The sequence below is a fragment of the Ammodytes marinus genome (assembly GCF_949987685.1).
Source record: "Ammodytes marinus genome assembly, chromosome: 11".
In the NCBI taxonomy this organism is placed as follows: Eukaryota; Metazoa; Chordata; class Actinopteri; order Uranoscopiformes; family Ammodytidae; genus Ammodytes; species Ammodytes marinus.
This window is the reverse complement of record NC_137215.1, coordinates 19495533-19512953: the sequence shown is the minus strand read 5'-3', so window position 1 is coordinate 19512953 and position 17421 is coordinate 19495533. Positions and strand designations below refer to the sequence as shown.

The 17421-nt window shown below is 41.1% G+C and overlaps 2 protein-coding genes across 2 annotated transcripts; both read right to left on the bottom strand.

Moving 5' to 3' along the window:
* Positions 1-130: 130 nt before the first annotated feature.
* Positions 131-9039, bottom strand: psap (prosaposin). Its single transcript, XM_080037396.1, has 14 exons — positions 8902-9039; positions 5614-5747; positions 5330-5404; positions 5086-5211; positions 4341-4556; positions 3659-3802; positions 3495-3551; positions 2268-2435; positions 2070-2162; positions 1780-1963; positions 1517-1680; positions 1345-1425; positions 1030-1137; positions 131-813 (listed from the first exon to the last, which is right to left on the bottom strand). Exons 1-14 carry the CDS (start codon positions 8933-8935, stop codon positions 778-780), a joined length of 1620 nt encoding a protein of 539 aa, XP_079893522.1. The 5' UTR covers positions 8936-9039; the 3' UTR covers positions 131-777.
* Positions 9040-10831: 1792 nt separating this feature from the next.
* On the bottom strand, positions 10832-12923 carry mrps6 (mitochondrial ribosomal protein S6). Its single transcript, XM_080036402.1, has 2 exons — positions 12486-12923; positions 10832-10955 (listed from the first exon to the last, which is right to left on the bottom strand). Exon 1 carries the CDS (start codon positions 12822-12824, stop codon positions 12492-12494), a length of 333 nt encoding a protein of 110 aa, XP_079892528.1. The 5' UTR covers positions 12825-12923; the 3' UTR covers positions 10832-10955; positions 12486-12491.
* Between the last annotated feature and the right edge of the window lie 4498 nt (positions 12924-17421).

The window sequence follows — 17421 nt, the reverse complement described above, 5'->3', positions numbered from 1 at the left end:
TTATGACACTGAGCTATAGTCAGTTTACAGCAAAGGAAGATACAAATTAAAATGTTTGGATTGGGAACACTTTAATTGTTAAAAATGTACAGATCCCCCAACATTTGGCTCAGGGTATGAAGCAGACAAACCAATTTGATCTTTTCTTTATATTAGAAATGCAGTGATTTAACAAAACAGTGGGAAGAGTGCAATCAATGGGAGGTGAATGCAAGGTACACTCCTTAAAACAAAAACACTCATTTTCAGTTCTACAAAAAATACATTTGTTTAAGGGTCAGACAGACTTGTAAAAGTAATTCCAGACATTCTTGACACACTGAACCATCTCCCACGTTAGCAATCAGTTCCATTAGGGAGAAGGGGGGGGGGGGGGGTTGAATCATCAGATGGTGTGTCAACATTATGCAACCTGTGGAACTTTAATTCTTTCTAACAAACACCACAACCAGCAAATGATACATGCGAGTGCAACCCAAATGCTGCAAATGGGCTAAGCCAAAACAAAATGAAGCTTTGGGACTTTTTCCCCTCAGTGAAACAGTAACGGCCTGAGCTGCAGGCCACAATCTCAGTCCTCCCTCCCACCCGCCCATACAAATGTCCAGTCCCTTTCCACCATGACATCATTCAAATATCAAAGTTAATTTAAACACAAATTGCCGTCATGTAAGTCCATAAAAAAGAGAGAACAGGACAATAATTAAAAGTGGAAAGCAGCACTAGAATATTTTCATTTATTTCCCTACAGGTCTGTGTGCTGATCTTCCTCTTCCTCTATACCCACACATGGCGTTTGCAGTGAGCCACAGCCTAAAAAACACAAACAAGAGGTTAGACAGGAATCTAGCAACCGACTCGTTCACACAATCCGTTTTATAGAATCAGTTGTGATAAGCAACATAAGTAAAATGGAATCATCTGTTGGGCAGCATTGGGCGTACGGATACTTCATATCCCTATAGCAGGCTCAGAAATCCTACCCTGGGGACACATGTTTGGGTGTCAACATATGATCAAACTACTCACATTGCACCGAGTTGCTGTCTCCACGTTCTTGCACCAGAATGCAGGTCCCCAGCTGCACTGCTCACCTCCCAGCAGCTTTCGCAAAGCTTCAGGGCAGGCTCCTACTTTCTGTAACACAGACACACATACAGGTCAGATGCAAAACTGTCTCTAATGCTAGCAAAATGTCCATTTTCAACTATTTATGACCCAAAAAACGGTTGACATGAGCCATAATGACAAGAACGATTTTAATTATTCAAAAGTTTCCTGTAGAAGTGAATAATTATAAACAAAACAAAAAACAATGTTGACAGAGTTAAGTTTTCTCTTTACCATGCACACAAAGTCTGGGTCGAGCGCCTGGAGCAGCAGACTGATAAGCATGGGCTCGTACTGTTCCACCAGCTGGTCACACTGTTGACAGACATACAGGGGTTTAAGTCAATGCTGCCACATGGGGATAAATGATCAAAGTAACACAAGGGAAGAAGATGGAACTACTCACCTCTGTCTGCAGAGAGTCTGGCAGGAAGCTGCACACTTTCCTCACCGCCTCTTCGATCTGTGCCTCTGTGGCATTCTTCTCCAGAATACCATCGATGTATGAGACGGCCATCTTGCACACCTGGCAGTATCCACCAGCCTTATAGCGAGTCTGGTCGATCACAGCTGGAAAATAATGGAGCAGAATTCACCGGTGTTAAAAAGTTAACGTGATGGAAAAAGTTAACGTGGGCATCCAGTGGGCTTTGAAGGGTGGGAACTTACGGACATACGTGCGGTGAGCACCATTGCAGAGTGCCAACACTGCGCACACAGCCTTGGGGTCAGCCTGCTGCACCAGCAGCTCAATGATGGCCTGGCCGTAGGTCTCAATCAGGTCCTTACACTGGGCAGACAGAGAGGAGGGCAGGTATGTGCACACCTTCTCCACAGCTTGAATCACCTCCTCCTAAGAAAGAAAAAAACAGAGGGATTAGCTTGACTAACTTTACGTTGACGGCAGTTCTATAGATTTTTTAATGGTGATATTGGATATATAGAAGCACAAATCCCACCTCTGTTTTCTCATCCTCCAGCATAGTCTCCAACTGTTTCATCACAAACTCACAGATGGCACAGGTTGGTGAATCACGGACACGGACCATGGGCTGAAACACAAAGAGAAAAGGTATCGTGTGCAAAGCTGTGCTGACAGTTTAAAAACATATATCTTTTACTAATGAGTGAGCAGTCAGATTCCCACTTTGTCTTACCTGAGCAGACTTGTCAGTGGCGGCCTCAATCTTGGTGGCAGGGACAAGCTTGAGAGCAGGTACAGTCTTTGCGGCAGATAGTGTTTTGGCAGCAAACAGCTTCATCATGGGAATGGACTTCTTTGTAGCGGTGCAGAAGCCAGCGTGGACACAGATGTCCTTAGGTGGCTGAGGACAACAAAAAACGACTTAAGGATACACAGTCAAAGAACCAAAAAATAAATAAAAAAAGCCTGACACTCTGCATGCTATTAAGCCATGCATTTGTACTCTCCATACCATTACCACCCATGCATTATAGCCTACCAAAGTTTATAATGGTACAAAAAAAAATGCATATATCCTTTAACTATACCAAGCATACAGTAACCCATACCGGTTTATGATGTTGTTTATTGAGGTTTAATGATGGTGCTGTGGCATCCAACAAGATCAACCAGCGTTAAACTAACAACCGCACATTACAGATGCTGCTTTTCTTTTTAATGTTAGTTAAGAGCAGCTGCACATCTGTCCGTTTACTTTTTTGTGCAAACCAAGTCAAAAAACCCAAGCATATTCTAAATAGGACATAACTATACTATCTGATGTCCAGAAGCAGGAGATAATCTTAATGTGGCCCTTAAATGTAATGTTCCAACGGGCATTTCCGTGTCAAGTCATTAGCCAAAACAAGCAGTGTGTTCAGGGTTAAGTAAGAGTAGTCCTGCTCATAATACGATTACTATCATTCACAAGGCAAGGCAAGTTTATTTATATCGCACAATTCAGACACAAGGCCAAGGGTCTCTACAGTGTGAGGTGAGTAGCGCTAGCAGGGGACAACACAAGAAGCACAAGCTAAGGGTTAAGAGGCTACAGGCTGAATACAAAGAGACCTACCTGTTCCTGGGGAGCAGCACACAAAACCCAGAGCAGGAGAAAAACAGAGCAAGACAACATGAATGGAGTGGGGGAGGGAAAGGAAAAAGACAACACGCGAAAAATAAAAACAGAAATTAGAATAAATCAAAAAGAAAGCAATTTTAAAAAGGTGTGATTAAATTGAAGTCAGCGGGGCCAGGTGGTGCTGAAAGACTGGATATGGGCTAAGCACAACCAACACAGCAAGGATCACAGACAATAGTTTTGCTGATCAAAATCATTAAGACTTGACAAACTATGCATTTTCCTAAAGCTTTTGGAAATTATTGAAGCACATGAAGTGGGGGGGAGTAGAAAACTCACCATGGACATGAGCTGCTCAACAACAAGGGAGCCATACTGGTCGACATACGTCTTGCACTGCAATAAAAGAGGGGGGGAGTAAATATACAACCTTTTTAGGGGGGAAAGTTGTGTAAAAATGAGTATTTAAAATCAAAGCTCCTCCACTGGTGTGCGGCTCCTACCATTGCAGACAAGCCTGGGCCCAGCAGGTCACACTGGTTCTCAATGTTCTCAATGATGGAGTCAACAAATGTGGAGTTGGCCTTGGCTTGTGCTTGAGCGTCAGTCAGGAACTTGATGCAGTCCTGGCACACCTCATCGCTTTCCTACAGGGATGGAGATATTCAGGGCCATATGAAGACATTTATAACAGGTAGAGAACATATTAAGCCTCGTTTCTACTGAGCGTTACAGTTCGGTTTGGTACAGCACTCAATTATTTTGCGTTTCCACTGTCAAAAGTTGGGAAGGGTACCAAAATAAGCAAACCGTGCAGTACACATTTTTGTCACCCTATTGTTGGGGTAACAAACGGTTCCAAGAGCATGGAGAAGATACACAATGCAGTCCGTTGACTGTTCGACAAACCGCCTTGTAATCTCCTCTGCGCACAGCCCTTTTTTGTGTCGCATTCTTCCTCTTCTTTGAGTTTATTGACGGGCTGCACTGTGTCCAGCTGATAGAATGTTGTGATAGTTACGTTGAACAGCTATAACCAGCCAGCATATACCCCGCATACCAAGTAAGTGAACCGTCGGCAGTAGAAACGCAAGCCAGATCTAGGGTTACCGTTCCTTTCCGTACCTAACTGAAGTGCTCAGTGGAAACAAGGCATTTTCGTTCATGTGGCAATAAACAGCGTACCTCCTTTGGAGTGTCTTGTTTGTGGGCCTCCTGCTTGAGGCTCTCCTGCGGATAGAGGAGCTGGGGCACATTGAGGAGGAAAGGAGCCATTGGCATTGAAAGGTCAACCTGAGGGATTTCATTGGACACCAGCTGCTCCTGGGCATGAACCTTAGCCAGGGCTGCCTGCTGAGACTGACACAGCCCCATGGCCCCACACACCACAGAGGGATCCTCCTGGAAAAAAAGCCATACAATGAACATTCATCAGTAACAGGCACTGGGCAGTTAAAGTGATATATTCAAAAAGCCTAGTGTACATGTCAACTGTCAGCAGAAGTAATAATAACCAATGGCTTTAAAGCTAAACGCAATCAAAATAAATTTGAGGATCTGTAAAGGTCCGCTTCCCTTTCCTTTAGAAGGTGAGAGTTGACAACCAAAACGACACCAAAAAAAACCTCCTGGTCACGAGGTTTAGGCTTACACAATGACTAGTCTGTTCCTATTTAGACTTTGACTCACTTCCTCATCAATAGCCTTATTCAGCTCGCCACACTTTGCTCACAGCCACTTGTTTTCCCTTTTTAATTTATGTTTTCCACACAAAAAGGCAGACGGATCATTAACTTAAGAGTCTTAGATGAGGCCAAACGATAAACTGACTGATGAACAAACCTCCAACCTAAACTTCCAACACATGTTTTTCAATGTACATTTGAACTGATAATAGGCAAAAACTAGGACCAACAAGACAGTTGCTCACCAGTTCTCCTTTAATGATTCCGATGAGGATGGGGTAGTAGCTATCCACTATCTCCTTACACTCTGCGGTCAAACCTTTATCAGGAAGGAGCTGGCAGGCCTTCTCCAAGTAGCCGAGAACCTCAGCCTGCAATCACAGACATAATATCAGAATTCCAGAGGAGTGTTTCAGTTTCAGTGTTAGTTTAGTAGCAGGCAACTCAATTGGTCATCAGACGGTCAACAGATTTTTTTCCAAATCTTACCTCAGTGGCATTGTCCTTCAGTATCTGCTCCACAACCATCAACACCTCTTTACACAAGTCACATGGCACCGATTTCTGAAATAAGACGGTTGGATACGTGAATTTAAAAAAATGCATTCATGTACAGAATATCTAGAGCACAAATAAGAAGTGCGTGAAACATTGTCAAAGAGAAGCATCATGCGCCTCCTATTAGACTCCAATGATATTTTCAGAAAAAGTTATAAGGATATGAATGACACAGGTCTCTTTAGGAGTGTGTGGGGAGGGGGTCGGGGCATCACCATCTGGGGTTTGTTCCACACGTTCTGTTGGCAGTGAGGCACAGCTCCACACAGAGACGCAGTCTTCACATTCTGACACCAGTAGGGGGGGCCACGAGCACACTGCTCAGTGCCCAGCAGAGGGGTGGCAACAGCTGCAAAGTAGAGAAAACAGTCAACATTCACACCTTTCATTGGGGCATATATTAAGGCCAGGACACACCGGCCCGATAATCGCCGTCGTAGAGTCGGGAGGGGGCGGGGACACGAATCTGTTTGGTGTGTGCCGTCAAATCGCAGTCTTTCAGTTGGAGCAATTTGATTTGTGGAGGGCAAGCGAATCAGTGAAGCCCGGAAGTGAGGCGGGTAGCACAAACGGCTAACAACAGTTAGCCATCGTTTTAATGTGTTTGTTTCGTTCAGCGAGTACTCACATGCATCAACCCTTGTTGACTGCTCGACACCATGCTCGACACTCTGCTAAAAATGGTGCTCTTTATGGTCCATAAATATAAATACGTATTTCTATCTATGTTTATGGTCTAGAGAGCCGTCCCATCATTTCCGGCTTCCGTATTTTTTCGGGCCACAATACAGATTAGCGCCGCCTGCTGTTATGGAGACATTACGTCCCGCGCAAGCGCAGAGCGTACGGAAAGTCAGCAGTCGGTTTGGTGTGTTCTTTGCACTTTTTCGGCCGCGACGGGAAGACTGGAGCTCCCTGAATCGGCAGTCTCCATTTTCGGGTAGTCGGACTGGTGTGTCCTGGCCTTTACAGAGATCAGAACGCAAACTAACGAGGGGGAAGTTTGATGCCAACATACTTCCTCATAACAATAAAGAAGGGAGTTGTTACAAATGTATAATCAAATAGATTTTTGCAGTTCAGGAAAGGTTCAATTAGATGTTTCAAAGAAGAAGTGCACTCAAGAGTTAGTTCAAAACAGATTCAATCATCTGCCATTTCAGTTTGGTCTCTCTTAACAAAAAACACAACTGAGCCCCATTTTGAGGGCGCAAAGAGAAATGGTAGGAACCGTTTTATAATTAGCTATCAAGGGGAAATACTCACACAAACTCTAATAGCTCAAATTGTTAACTCATTTTAGCATTTGCCTCTAAATCTGGCTTGAGATCCAACCACCCCAAACAGAGTGCAAAATACGGTGAGGAAGCATCACAGGGGGAATTTATTTTTTATCTCATAAGAGCCATGGTTGAATAAGCCGACATGCATGACATAAAATCATGAAGTGAATGTTTCTAGTTCTCCATTTTACTCTAGTAGAAAAAAAGTGATGTGGGAAAGAACCTAATAGTTTGTAGCACCGTTTCATGTTCTCTTAAACTCTGCTTGAGGGAAGAGAAAACGGAAGAAAAACAGATCATCTCTTCATCCGTTTGAAGTCTACATTTGGAATTATGACTAAAATACTGTTCAGATGAACAAATCTTTTTAAAGAGAAGATAAAAGAAAACTTTAACAAAAAAGTTTACTCAGAACACAGACTGAAAGGAGTTGCCTTTAGTGATAACGGCAAGCAATTGGCAGATTGCACTTGCAAACCTTTAAAAATCACCCAGTGAACATCAGCGTCAGACCCCTCCTGCTCGTCAATCATACAGTGTTTACAGTGCAGGCCAGGCGGACACCCTCTCCCCCCCCCCAACAAGAGTCACATGAGCAGTCAGACAAAACAACAAGCTGCTCTTAAGTACACCGACTGTACCAAGGAGAATGACATGACATGGCTGCAGCGAACGATTTAAAACTAACAAGACAACAGACAGCAACAGAGAGTTTGCGTTGTACATTCCTAACATCAACCCACAGAAGAACAGCAAGCCATCCAGTAGAAAAAGAATACAAGTTTTACAAGATGTCAGCTAAAATGACTGCACCGTACAGGCCAATATTCGACTCACTTCCTGTAAATGGAATTCTCAAACAGAAAATGTATCATAATGGGGATGAATCAGCGCCACATGACACAGTGAAGCTCAAAAGGCTTTAAATAGGATTTAGATTAGACTGTCGACGACAACAAGTGACTTGTGAAACTGGCAGGTAGTGACCTATTATTTACCATCTATGGTAGTGACACATCAGTTTAACCCATAGATAGTATATAAGGTTTAACCTCACAACCAGAGCTTAGTTAAGTTTACATTTCACATGTTCAACAATATTATTGAAGCCCAAACATGTGATATCAGCCATTTATGGATGTCGAAAGTATATGCAGGAATGAGGAAGTACAAAGAGTACAAATTATCTTTTTACCAGAGGTGAGCACTGGGAAAGCACTAAATTCACAGAGCACAAACATGACTTCAAAAAGCCTAAATTGTCAGTGTACTGCAAGAAACCACCGCTGGTGCTCTGATAAAAAGTAAAAAATAAAGATTTTCCATATTTCAAACGGAATATGTATTTTTTTTAAAGGCGTGACTGTAAGTTATGCATTGCTTTTAAGCAATATATTTCGTAAAGTTCCCTGTTACCCAGTTTTGTTTCAATAGGCTAGGTAGCTAGGCTATTGGTGGAACAAAGGTGAAAGCGAAGGAACTACAGGTATCATTACAAAAACTATTTAAAATAAAAATCAGTAATAATAACAACTGGAAGCTGAAATAAGTGTGTGTCGTTTGTTGGATTTTACTTCCTCGTTAAATAAAAAAATGGGGTCAACAAAACAGCACATAGTGTACATTAGCTGGTCACAGGAGGTGGGGCTGACTGGGCTTTCACTTACAAAACATTGGCCCTGTACCGAGATAAAAGACCACAAAAGTAATTTCGAAGTTATATTTAGCTAGCTGTTCAGCTTCATGACGATTTACCTACATTAATACGAGAATATATACGGTTTTAAAAAGCTATTCTACGCGTTATTATAGGCAAACTTAGTCATATTTGGTAAGCCGACTAGCGCTAGCTTGCAGGCTAATGTTAGCCGATCTCAGGCCAACAACGCATTCAAAGGCAAACAGCCAAAGTTACTTCACACAGCTAGCTTAGATGTAACACAGGTTTAGTAAACTCATCGAACAGCGACGGACACGTGGTTATTGCTGTTAAATAATATATAGGCTACTTTCAGTCAATGTTTGCTTGTAAAGATTGAACGTGAGCCGTTTACTAAATGTTTAGGAAAGCTAGCTCATCTCGAGGCGCTTCCGTGTTTTCGTTATGAAACGCACTTGCTTAGCTACGAGGGCAAATTAGCTTTAATGTGAACTAACAGCTGTCCCGAATCGTAACACCGACTGTGAAACTAAACACCCGTCTTGGCGTGTTGACCTTACCCGAAGAGACGAAGAGGAGAGCGAGAAAAAGCATGACTCCGCTGTTTTCCGGGCTCGTTTGTGAATGTTTCTCTGTAGTCAACACTGCAATGCAGGCGGCGGGGCTTGTTGATGCCTTTATGATGTCTCACTGTCAGCTGACCGCTCAACAAGACATGTGACTCTGCCGAGACCATACCCTTGGTGTCTGCTTTGATCATACGTTAAGTCTTTCAAAAACATATAGCTATTTTTGATTTCAGCATATGCAGGGTGAGTTGCCCTAATGTGGGACACTGCCTAATGTGGGACACCTAAGGTCTAGACTAGAGCATTTATCTCTTATTTCTAACACATGTAAATAGATAATATTGTTGTCAAATTCAAGCAGAGGTTCCCTGTGATTTAAATCACATGAATTTACAATTTTGATTTTAAAGATAAGGGAGGGGAAACAGTCAAAAAGGAAGTAAATAATGTGAAGTCCAGAAGAAGGACAGTGACATATGGTTTGAGAGGAACTCAATGCTAAGGCTATACATTTTTCATTAACAAAACAATGTTACCATTTGTTATCAGATTATGTTTATGATACAATTATGCATCAAAGTATGCAATAATATTGGGAAAATGTTTTAAGTTTTTTTCATCTTCAATCAATCTGTAGCTGTCCCACATTCAGAAAGGTGTTTCCAAAAGTGGGACAGCATGATTTGCCAAATCTGGGACAGTCATTTAAAATTGGGGAAATACACATGCAGGAAAATCAAATGTGCAATATGAATTTTATTCAAGGTTTACAGGTCTAATACTCTTATAAAGAAAGCATCCCTGAAGCAAATAGAAATTAACTCAACCCTGCAGGAAATAGTAATTTTCTCATGTCCTATGTTAACTCAATGCAATGTATTACAGGTCAGGCTATAATGGCAAAGCGCAGAGTTGGGATATGAAGCCAGGGCAAGAAAAGTAGCCTATTGTTCAAATTGAAACCATCAAACCTGAGTAATGTACCTAAAACCATGAGTGTTAATGATCATATACGTTGGATTTGAATTAGTTAAGGGGATATTGTTTTTTCTGCATAATACAGACTGTCCCAGATTAGAGCGACACACTGTCCCAGATTAGAGCAAACCCATGTTCTTGAGCAATTTTGCACATGGACCACTAATATACGTGCCATTACTTCTCTGAGTATGATATCTGAATTATTATTCTCTTTTAATTAGCCAACATCTTGGGGATTTCAGAATGGTATCATATGGGTCAAATGTATTGGCTTCATATGTTAATATCGTACATAAATTGAAATTGCAAAAAGTGTCCCACATTAGGGCAACTCACCCCATATCGTATTAGCAACGAGTGGTGTTCGGAGGAAAACCTACTATTGGGCAAATTCTACAGTTCTTTGTTTATTATAACCTACTCATAGTTACACACAGTTATCAAAAACAAGCAGATTCAATGCCCATTTCTTGCCAATGCCAAGGAATTAAAAATTGTATTTCAAATTGACCCTAGAGACCAGTTTAATGCAAGTACTTTGTTTGGATTAAGTATACAAAGTAAAAGTGAAACTAGGCTACACAACATAATTGCCATTCCAGCCAATGGACAAGTATTGACAAGCCCGAGATGGCTCTTGTTGGCTTTAACACTGATAATTCTGATCTCTTAAAAGCATTGTATTTGACACGATGAGGAAAACTCACCAAAGTTTGAAAAATCAATGCAATAATTTTTGATGACTTTGAGTTTTCTCAGATGACAGTGTCTTAGTCTGGATGTATACTGATTACTGAACCACTGAAAAATGTCAGAACTGCTTACCACATCTGGGTCAGGAATTTTATAAAGAATTGAAACTGCCATTGTTGCTTGCTAAACATCATATGAAGCAAAGTGTCTAAAATGATTCAACAAGAAGTCAAGGAAAACGTGCAACTCAGAAGAAAAAAAGTAGTTTATTATGAAATAACATCCAAATTCAGGCCAAAGACTATGGAGAAGAGGGGTCAGAGAGGGAGAAAGCGTCAGACTGTACATCTTGGGGACATGAGCTGTGAACCCTGTAAAACAAAAAGGAACAATCATTTTATAGGGGTTAAGTTACAGCACTGTCAGCACAGCATGATCTCGGTGAAGGACACGGATCACCAAATCATATGAAGTGGATTGTAAAGAACAGCCTGGCTGATACTGAATTATTCAGCATGGTACCATTAACAGTATTTGAGAGCTTGGAAAAATGTTTTATTATTGAATCAGATACATGTATTTATTTTAGGACCATAGCATATTCCTTAAATGCGTTTGAACGTATATCTGTCAATAAACCTGATTCGGATCATCCCATTGACATTTTTGCTGAAAATCCACTAACTTTTTATCAAAGAAATTTAACAAATGTGTATTACCATAGATAGTATATAAATATTATTGACAATACAATGTTACAGTTGAAAATTAAACAGTGCCATCAGGTGGACAAACTAGGTAACAACGAAATTAATTATTTATTAATAGAATGGTGACATTTCTTTACTGCATAATTATATAAAATATCGATATAATTGGATAGGTGCTGGGTTAGAATGTAATAGCCAACATCTTTGGACATGTCAGCTCTTTTTCAGCACTAATGAGTTGACCCCGCTGTGACCCTGTGATGGAATGTGCTTTTAGCCTGACTTTGTGTGTTTTGGTCTCTCTGTCTCTCAATCACCAATATGCATAATGGGCATTGCAATAAGATTGTTTTATTATTCACATGTCCTCATCAAATATCTATAAAAGTGTATTCGCCTTTGTTTGCTAAATATCTTATAGTTGCCAACTCAAATCAATATTAATGCACAATTCTTCGTAGAAGTCTCAGGGCAGCTTTTCACAAAGGGTTTCTGCAGTTTTCAGTTGTTGCAACTCCTAATTGGTTACAGCATTTTAACCAACAGCTCTATTAATTTCATTACTAGGAAATTAAACTGTATTTTTTGTACAGGTCTTTGAGATAATATCCACGAATCAATTAGGGAATAAAAATTAGTTGGCGGTGAGGTCCATTACGACTACTTTATGAATCACTTCTTATTAATAAAAGGTTGCACTGAAACTATTTGTCGATTCATTTTGATCAGTTCAAAGAAAATGTTTGAGCTCCAATGAATTAATTTTTTGCCTTATTCGATCATTTAAATGCAATCAGCAAGAAAAAAAAATTAATGAACTTGAATGCGAAAGCTTCACAAATGTAATGAGTGGTAAAATCTTTTTGGTTTTAGCCTACATCACTGAATAATGCAGTTTTACGACTTGTATCCGAAATCCATGAGATCTTCAGCTGTGTGCCATTGTGTTTGATGTTATAATTATGAACTAATTGATTCAGCAGAAGAATATAGAATGTTCCTTTTGTTGCTTTATTTCATACTAGTCTATGGGGACGTAACGATCACGACTTGTGCACGCAGCACAGGTGTGGATAAACATCACTCTTGTTCCATGTTGTTCCCACAGCAGCACTGGGTTTCATTTCTAAACAGATGCACGTTGAGCACAGACGCACTTGTCCTCGACCACAGATTAGCTATATTCCTTACATTGGATCACTGCTGGGGGCCGCAGCAGTTAGCTCCTGAAACCTCGGCGTCCTTCTTCAGCACCGTGGGCCTCACCACGTCCACGTCGCGGTGCAAGTGGTCCAGTAAGCCCGTGAGGACGCCGGGCGCCGAGTAGAAATCCACCAGAAAGTAGGAGCCTCGGAGATGCTTCTGGTTGTGCTTGGTGATCTTGTAGGGCAGCAGTCTCTCTCCAAGGTTCTCCAGGTTCCTCACCACCGCGCCCCGCTCCATCAAAGTCTCCACCGTCCGCCGGAGAGCGGCCGCTGTCTCCGGCCGCTGCATCGCCTTCAGGATCAGGGCCAACTCGTAGCGAGGCATGGCTGAGCCGAGGAAGACACACTTTTTTTTTAACTCACTGGGTTGGTATCATTGCCTGCTCACTCTCTTCAAAGGCGACCATGTTATGACACGAGGGACAGGAAACGTCTTCTTCTTCTTCTTTTTGGGTTTTTTTTGGCGGACGGCAACCAGCTTCAGGTCGCATTACCGCCACCTACTATGTTGGAGTGTGAACCGGAGTTAACTACCCCTCTAACTAAATTCTCCCCATCAATCCTGTCACCCTCAAATATTTAAATAATTTCCCTACCCCCTCTTCAAATAAACTTTTTAAACTAAACTCCCCAATTCCCATTTCCCTTAGTTCCCCTTTTAATGTTTCCCGTACTTGTGTGTATTCCCTGCAATCCATAATGACGTGCCTGACTGACTCCTCTTGGTCTAAGCAGCTTCCACACCTACCTGTAGGGTGTTTATTAATTAGATGCAGTGTCTTGTTTAACCCAGTATGCCCTACCCTCAATCTTGTTAAAATTTTCTCCTCTTTAGCACTCCTTTTAGTAATTTTCCTTATGTTCACCTTATCCTGAATTGAATAAAGATGCCTTCCTGTCACTTCTGTATCCCATTCACGTTGCCATTCTTTTATAACGTTTCTCTTAATTATATCCCTTATTTCTGATTTGCTAAATGAAATGCCCATTATGTTGCCCTGCTTCAATGACTGTTTTGCCAACGAATCCGCTATTTCATTCCCTTTAATCCCTCTGTGAGCTGGAATCCACAGAAATGCTATTATTACCCCCCTTCTTTTAACTCTAATCAATGTTTCATATATTTCATGCACAATATCTTGTCTGCTGTTGGAATGACATGCTTGCAACGACACCAACGCAGAACTTGAATCTGAACATATTAGAAACTTCCCTACGTTTTCCTGCTCTATCCTTTGTAGTGCTATCAGAATACCCAACAACTCCACTGTGTAAACTGATAAATGATGTGATGTTCTCCTATTGACCGAAATTTGTACTGATGGAATAGTGAATGCAAACCCTGTACTCCCTGTATCTGGATCTTTTGACCCGTCTGTGTATACTGGTGCATATGCTTGATACTGCATTTGGATCCTATTCTCCACTAACTCACCTATATTTCCAGAAAAGGTATGGATTTTCTCCAACAAACTTAAATCAATTGTGACAGATGGGAATAACCAAGGTGGTGTTCTTGAAATTGCTACTGAAGGACTGAATGATTTCTGATGTACCCCAAAATCCATAGCCACTTTCTCACTGGTCCATGCAAAACACAGTTGCTTAGCCCTGTCCCTCTCCCAGCATGGCTGCAGTACCTTTTTAGTTGGGTGTCTGTCCTCACTATGCCCTTGAAGGTTTGTAGTTAGCTCTCAGCTGCTTCCTTCTAATGTGCAGCGGCATCTCCCCCATCTCTACCTGGAGAGCAGACACAGGGGTTGTTCTATATGCACCACAGCACAGCCTTAAGGCCTGAGTTTGAATCACCTCCAATTTCTTTAATGAGGTTTTTGCTGCTGACCCATACGCTATACACCCATATTCTAAAACAGATCTAATCAAAGCTATATAAATATTTCTAATAGCAGACCTGCTTGCCCCCCATTCTGACCCTGTTAAGCACCTCATTACATTCAAAATCTTTTTACATTTAGTACTTATCTTATCAATATGATCATTCCATGTTAATTTAGCATCAAACCACATACCTAAAAACTTAAAGACCTTCACCTGTTCTATAACCTGTCCATACATTTTGATCTGTTTATTAACCCCTCTTTTCCTGGTGAACATTACTGTTCTTGTTTTTTCCACTGAAAATTTGAACCCCCATGAATATGACCACTTTTCAACCATATTAACTGCCTCTTGTATTTTCCCTATAATGTGATTAGTATTTCTTCCCCTTTTCCACAATGCCCCGTCATCAGCAAACAACGACCGTTCAATATCATCCTGAACTAGAGAAAAAACATCATTTATCATTATCAAGAAGAGTATTGGACTAATTATACTACCCTGCGGAGTACCATTCTCTATTTTATACTCCCTTGATAAGACTGATCCAATTCTAACCTGTATACTTCTATCAAATAAAAAACCCTTAATCCAATTATATGCTCTACCCCCTATTCCTATGTTATTTAATTTAATCATCAACCCCTCCTTCCAAACCATATCATACGCCTTCTCTACATCAAAGAAAACTGCCATCACAGACTCCTTATTAATTTGCGCTTTCCTAATGTCAGTCTCTAAACACACTACAGGATCCATTGTTCCTCTACCCCTCCTGAAACCACTCTGATTCGGTGAAATAACCCCTCTGCTTTCTACATAAAATGACAGCCTCTCTGTAACCATTCTTTCCATTATTTTGCCAATATTCGATGTCAATGCTATTGGTCTGTAGTTACTTGGATTTGATGCATCCTTTCCTGGCTTCCTGATTGGAATTATCACTGCTTCTTTCCAGCTCTCTGGTAACTTTCCCTCTTCCCAAATTTTATTATAGAAGCCTAACAACTTCCCGTATGCTAAGACCCCTAACTGTCTTAACATAATGTAACAAATTTCATCCTTCCCAGGGGAAGTTTGTCCTGTTTTTCCTATAGCCCTCTTCATTTCCTCCAATGTAAAAGGAGCATCCATAGTAGTATTAAAATCAGTTCTCCTTTCAAGCGCTCCAGGGTGATCTACAGTGGTCTTTGTTCTTTCTCTCTTACCCTTCTCCGTTAAATTTTCAGAGCTATGGATCTTAATAAGTGCCTTTGCTATCATCTCCGCCTTTCCCCCATCATCTACTGCTATATTTTCCCCCACTTTCAGTACTGGATATTGCCACCCCCTTCTAATTCCTCTCATACTTTTAATCATGTTCCACACATCTCCCACTGGTGTAGTTCTACCAATTTTATTACTAAAGGTACGCCAGCTCTGCCTCTTTGCATTGCGTATACATTTCCTTACCCTTGCCTGCATTTGCTTGTAATTAAGTAAATTATGAAAATTATGAGTTCTTTTTAGCAACCTGAGAGCTTTATTCCTTTCCTTTACCACTTTACTGCACTCCTCTGTCCACCAGGGAACCGCCTTTTTCTTCATTCTTCCTTTACTTTTAGAAATGGCCTGGCCAGCAGCTTTTAATATTGTTAACCTGAGGTTCCTATCTATCTCTTCAATACCTTTGCTTAAATCTATTTTGTTACTTTCTTTTTCACATATATATTTGAACATATCCCACTTAGCACTATTAAATACCCATTTACCCAATACTTCACCTTGATTCTTACCTCTTTGCAATAATACTTTACATAATATCGGAAAATGATCACTACCTATTGTAGTATCCTCTACCACATCCCATTCACATATTCCTGCTAAACTCCTAGACACAATAGTTAAATCTAATACTGAAGTGTTACCTGTGTGCACATCTAATCTAGTCCCTCTACCATCATTTAAACAAATCATATTCTTTCCCTCTAGCAATTCTTCAATTATCTCCCCATTACCATCTGTTCTTATTCCTCCCCATAACGTACTATGTGCATTAAAATCCCCACACACCATCACCCTATTGCCATCCATACCTGCTATTTGACTTAACCTACCCACCTCCAAAGCTTTACAAGGATTATAATAATTAATTATACCAACCTCCCCCTCACCTGTCCATATTTCTACAGCTACATATTCTTGCTCATTTCCCACCCCTACCTCTCTAAATGAAACCCCTTCTCTAATAAATGTGGCACACCCTCCCCCTACTCCATTCCTCCTATCACACCTAACCGATGCATATCCCACTATTCTGAAATCTAATTGCGGCCTTAACCACGTTTCCTGTACACAAATTACATCTGGTTTACTTGGTAACTCCTCCAGATACTTTTTAAATTCTTGTCCATTAGCCAGCAAACTTCGAGCATTCCATTGCAGCAAGAAGACCATTTACTATTCCTATCCACACCCTGCTTGTTCCTGACTTGCTTGCCCGCTGAGATCATTCCTCACCTCCTCCCATGTTAACCCAGTAATATCTAGGTGCTGAACTGCTGCTTTGACAATGATTTGTATCCTCTCTGTCTTGGATTTTACCTCCATTGTAGCATTGACTACCCCTGATATGAACGTAACTAGCTTTTTTAAGTCAACAACCACCCTCCCCTCCTTTCCTTGCCCTGTTTCATTTGCAGCCCTATCCTGATTACCTTCCCTGCTTCTCTCCTGGTGTTCTGTACTGCTTCTCTCAGCCATTCCTTCTCTCTGCCTCACCACCTTCACTGCTTCTGCGTATGTGATTTTATTTTTAACTCTAATTTGTTGTATCTCCATCTCTCTCTTCATAACTTCACATCCACCAAATGCTACACTATGATTTCCCCCACAGCTACAACATTTTGGCTGCTCCTGTTTACACTGGTCATATTCATGATCCCCCCCACAATTAGCACACCTCCTCCTCCCTTTCAGACCTGCAAACTCATAGGAGGTGAAAAAGGTGACAAACACCCGTCCCTTCTAGGGGGGTCGGGTGTTTTTCGCTGTCCAAACGATTGGCTATTGTTAAATATCATTCACACAACCAGAGTTCTCCA